The sequence below is a fragment of the Pygoscelis adeliae genome, unplaced genomic scaffold (genome assembly GCF_000699105.1).
Source record: "Pygoscelis adeliae isolate BGI_AS28 unplaced genomic scaffold, ASM69910v1 Scaffold403, whole genome shotgun sequence".
Lineage (NCBI taxonomy): Eukaryota > Metazoa > Chordata > Aves > Sphenisciformes > Spheniscidae > Pygoscelis > Pygoscelis adeliae.
Window position 1 is genome coordinate 28,222 of NW_008824466.1, and position 3,940 is coordinate 32,161.

The 3,940-nt window shown below is 59.1% G+C and overlaps 2 protein-coding genes across 2 annotated transcripts in view; one reads left to right on the top strand and one right to left on the bottom strand.

Annotated features, from left to right (window-relative positions):
* Positions 1-78, bottom strand: part of SF3A1 (splicing factor 3a, subunit 1, 120kDa) — a 14,766-nt gene extending 14,688 nt beyond the window's left edge. Inside the window, exon 1 of the mRNA XM_009321072.1 lies at positions 55-78. Within this exon, the coding sequence (XP_009319347.1) occupies positions 55-78 (24 nt within the window). The remainder of the gene's footprint in view (positions 1-54) is intronic.
* Positions 77-3,940, top strand: part of CCDC157 (coiled-coil domain containing 157) — a 5,791-nt gene continuing 1,927 nt past the window's right edge. The window contains exons 1-4 of the mRNA XM_009321073.1: positions 77-324; positions 1,140-1,311; positions 2,293-3,001; positions 3,750-3,940. Coding sequence (XP_009319348.1) covers positions 77-324; positions 1,140-1,311; positions 2,293-3,001; positions 3,750-3,940 — 1,320 coding nt within the window. The remainder of the gene's footprint in view (positions 325-1,139; positions 1,312-2,292; positions 3,002-3,749) is intronic.

A 3,940-nucleotide genomic window follows, 5' to 3' on the forward strand; every position in this document is an offset into this window, starting at 1 on the left:
GCTGTCCCCCCGTCCCAGGCCCGGTGGCCCTGTCGCAGGCCATCGCCCACAGGCCTGCTCCAGGCACCTCAGCGGCATGGCGCACCTCCTGGGCCACCCCGGCTGCATGGAGAGCCTGCGGGCCGACCTGCGGGACCTGCAGGCAGCCATCGCCGACGTCTCCTCCCGGGCTGGGGTCGTGCGTTTCCCCTCCTGGAAGTTCCCCGATAAAGTGTCCTGCGACCTGGACCTGGCGGCGCTGCTGGAGCGGTACGGCTACGCCGAGAACGACCCCGAATTCACCCAGCACTCCCACGTGGTGCTGCTGGAGCTGATGATCGACAGGTGAGAGGGCAAAGCCAGCCCCAACCACCCCTCTTAAAAGAAGCTTGGCTGGCAGAGCGGCTCCTTCCCCCCGGAGGGAAGGGGACGGTTGCGTGTCCAGCCTGTCGAATGCGGCCAAGTGTTTTGGATTCTTTTTTCCCCACCCGTTTCCACGATGAGCAGTGTGCTGGCACCTCAGCAGCTCGGCCTCACGCTCTGCAGCTCTACGCTGAGTTTTGAAACCCAACTCCTTTCCCTGCACAGAGCCACCGGCACCAATGTTGGCCGTGAAAGAGCAGAGAAAGCCACGGCTCCACCTGGGGGCTGAGGGCAGCTGGGCAGATGGGGGCAGGCTCATCAAATTGCCCCCCGAAACCTTGGAAACACTCAGACACAGCTGCATCTACAGGCCTGGGAGCAATTTTGCCATCTGGGTGAAATATGACTCCATTTTAAAAGATGAGCCATTCCCACAGAGCTGTAGGACCGAACAACTAAGGTTTAATATTGGCAGTGTGGGTGCCCCAAATCTTTTGGGAGAGCTTAACTGCAGCCTCTTGGAAGTGGCTGGCTGCAAGCAGCGTGCGCAGCCTGCGTCCCGGCGGCTGCAGGAGGATTTTCGTGCCACCAAATACTGCTCGGTGGAGTGATTCAGGCCTGGGGGGTGATTCACAGGAGCACTGATAACCACCCTCCTTTGCCAAACTCGTTTTGTCTGGGGGATGGGGAGGGGGCACAGCCTCCCTTGCCTCAGCACTGGCCCTTCAGGCACGCTGTGCTTTCCCTGTTACAAATGCTCTGTTGCTCTAAGCTGTATTTTGTTTCTGATGAAGAAGACTGCTGCTGCTGCTTCAGAGCTTCACGGGCTATGCAGAAAACCTGCTCAGCGAGCGAGCCATCCCCCCGGCGCGGGCAGTGGGACCCTGCATGTCCGCGGGGCTGACGGCGAGGAGGTACTGGGGCAGCATGCTGAAACTGGGGGCCTTCTACCAGCAGCTCCTGGCCGAGGTGGGACATTTGGGTGCCCTGACGCCCCACAAGCTGAGTGCAGGGGTCACAGAAATGGCCCTTGCGTCACCGCCCCCATGATTTGGACCGTGCTGAGGTCACGGTCCTTCTTGGGGACGCCCCGTGACACCTGCAGTGGCCATGCCTGTTGTACTCCTGGCTCATGACCCTCCGAGCGCTGGCCCGTGTGTTGGACAGGACACATCTGTCCCACGCTGTCCCCTCCCGGCCTGAGTCCCTTCCCTCCTCTAACCACCGCTCCCAGCTGTGCCGCTGGATCCATCCTCCTGCAGGCATCCACCAGGATCTCAGGATGGGGGAGCTTGGCTGCCTTTATTGCTCGGAGAAATATTCTCCTCCTGCCAACACGCTGCCCCTGCAGCTCTGCTGACCCTGCTGTTTGTGGGGCTGAGCTGGCTCAAATCAGTGAAATAATTTGTGGTAAAAACACTACACCCCTCCCCTGCCTTTTTTTTTTTTTTCCTCCCCAAAAATGATCCCTTTCGTGACAAAGTCTCACAATAATTCATCTGGCATAACCAGGAGGCAGTGCGGGAGGTGGGAAGGAAGGGATGGTCACAAGAAGGGGAACTGGGGAGCAGGTTTCACTGCCAAGGCTTTCTGTCATGAAACCACAGCTCCGGTAGTGGTGGCTGGAAAGCTGCCTGGCAGCTTATAAAAATTCAATTCCCCCGTACCCCGCATCAGGGGGTGGGAAGCAGATTCGTTCTGCTTGTTAGCTGTGTGCTTTGGTTGTAATGCAGCACAGTAAACAGGGAACCCGAGCGCTTGGTAGCTGTCCTCCTCCAACCTCTGGGAACTTCTCTCCTCCCAAGAGAAGGGCTCGCTGCCCTCGTAGCCCCTTGGCTGCACTAATGCCCTGTCCCCACGCTTCACACCCCTGTATTTGGGCTCTTATGGATCATTCGCAGCCCACTGTTTGATCTGGGCCCTGTTCTTGTTCTGTGCTCTCTCTACCAGAAGAAGGCTTGCAGGAAGGAGATCCCCACACTGCAACCCACTTCCCGGGCTAGAAAACCTGAGAAGGAGCGCCCAAAACACTGCTTGCCTGACATTTTGGAGTTAAGAACTTCCACAGAAGTTGCCCAGTCCACTTCTCTGTGCCCGTCACTGCGTGTCCGTGTACCAGACGGCGGCGCCTCGGGCAGCTCCCTGCCCAGGGCTGCCTGCAGCACGGCTGAGAGCAGCCGCAGCATCCCCCCGCAGACAACTGGGTCACCTCTGGGGCCCTGCGACACCTGCGCCAGTGCCCAGACCAGCCTCCACGAGGTCGGCAAAGCCATCACCAGCATCTGCCAGAGCCAGAACATCCCCTCAGCTCTGAGCAGGTTCCAGGAGATGGTGGAGGAGAGCACAGGGAGAAGGACCCTCTCTGCAACAGACATGAGCTACTGGGCCTCGGAGCAGAGCAAGGACCTCTCCCGGATCAGCAAACACCTCCAGATGCTGCTGCAGCAGGTCAACCCTCTGAAGTCTCAGCTGGAAGAGTCGGAGAAACAGAAGGACAAGCTGCGGAAACAGGTTGGGGACTTTTCCCGGTTGCTTCAGGCGGAGAAGGAGGCCCAAGCGCAGCAGAAGAAGGAGGCTGAGCAGAACCTGGAAGTAAAGAACAAAGAGTATTTAGAGGCTGTAGCCAGGCTGGAGCGGGACAAGGACGACCTACGGAGAGGTACAGTGCTGTTCCCAGCATCCCCTCCCAGGCCCGTGGGTATTTGCAGGAGAATCATGCAGTCCGTGGTCAAATCTTGGTCCCACCACCATGAGTAGGGCTTTTGCCGCTCATTTTGGTAGGCGCCGGGGCTGTTCCCCGCTGTGAGACTAACCCCAGACAGCGGGAGCTGGTTGTCCACATCCTCTCACTGCCTCCTCCCTGCTGAAGCACAGCACGATACAATCACTGGATGAAAAATGCTTTGGCGTGGCTGTTTGCTGCCTCCTTGTTTTAGTTTCTTTGAGGAGCTGTTTAATTAGTAGAGTTTTTGTGCTGATTTAGGAGCTGCTCTGCTGGAAGAGCGACTCTCTGCCTTAAAGGAGGAGCTGGCTGCGAAGCAGGCTGCTGTGCAGGAGCTGGGTAAGGACCCCTGGGGCTCACCCAGCTGGCACATCTCTCCCCCAGCCTCGCTCCGATCTCACGAGTGTTTTACACCCATGTAACTCCCGGCTCCCCCAGAATCGGTCGGGTGTAGCGCTGGTGGGAATGGGGGGAAGGATGAGCCTCCATCGCTGCAGTGCCGAAACATCGCCCAGCACCAGAGTGGGCTCGTGCTGGTGGAGATTCAGGGGGTCGCAGCCCTCCCGTCAGAGCTGCTTCCCCCTCGCCAGGGCCTGTGGAGGGTGTGGGGCCCCTTCAAGCCACCTTATCTGGGAGCTTCTCCCCCTCCTGCTGAGCCTGGGCCAAAGGTGCTGTGTCTCCCCAGAGGTGACCAAGACAACCTTGCTGGAGGAGATGAGGACCACGATGGTGGCCAGGAGCCGAGTGCTGGAGCTGGAGGAGAAGGTGCAGCTGCTCACCGGCCAGCAGGAGAGCCTGGGCCAGGAGCTGAGCGCCACCACCACCCAGCTGGAGAAGGAGAAGGTAAAAGTGGAGAGCATGCTGAGGCACCAGGAG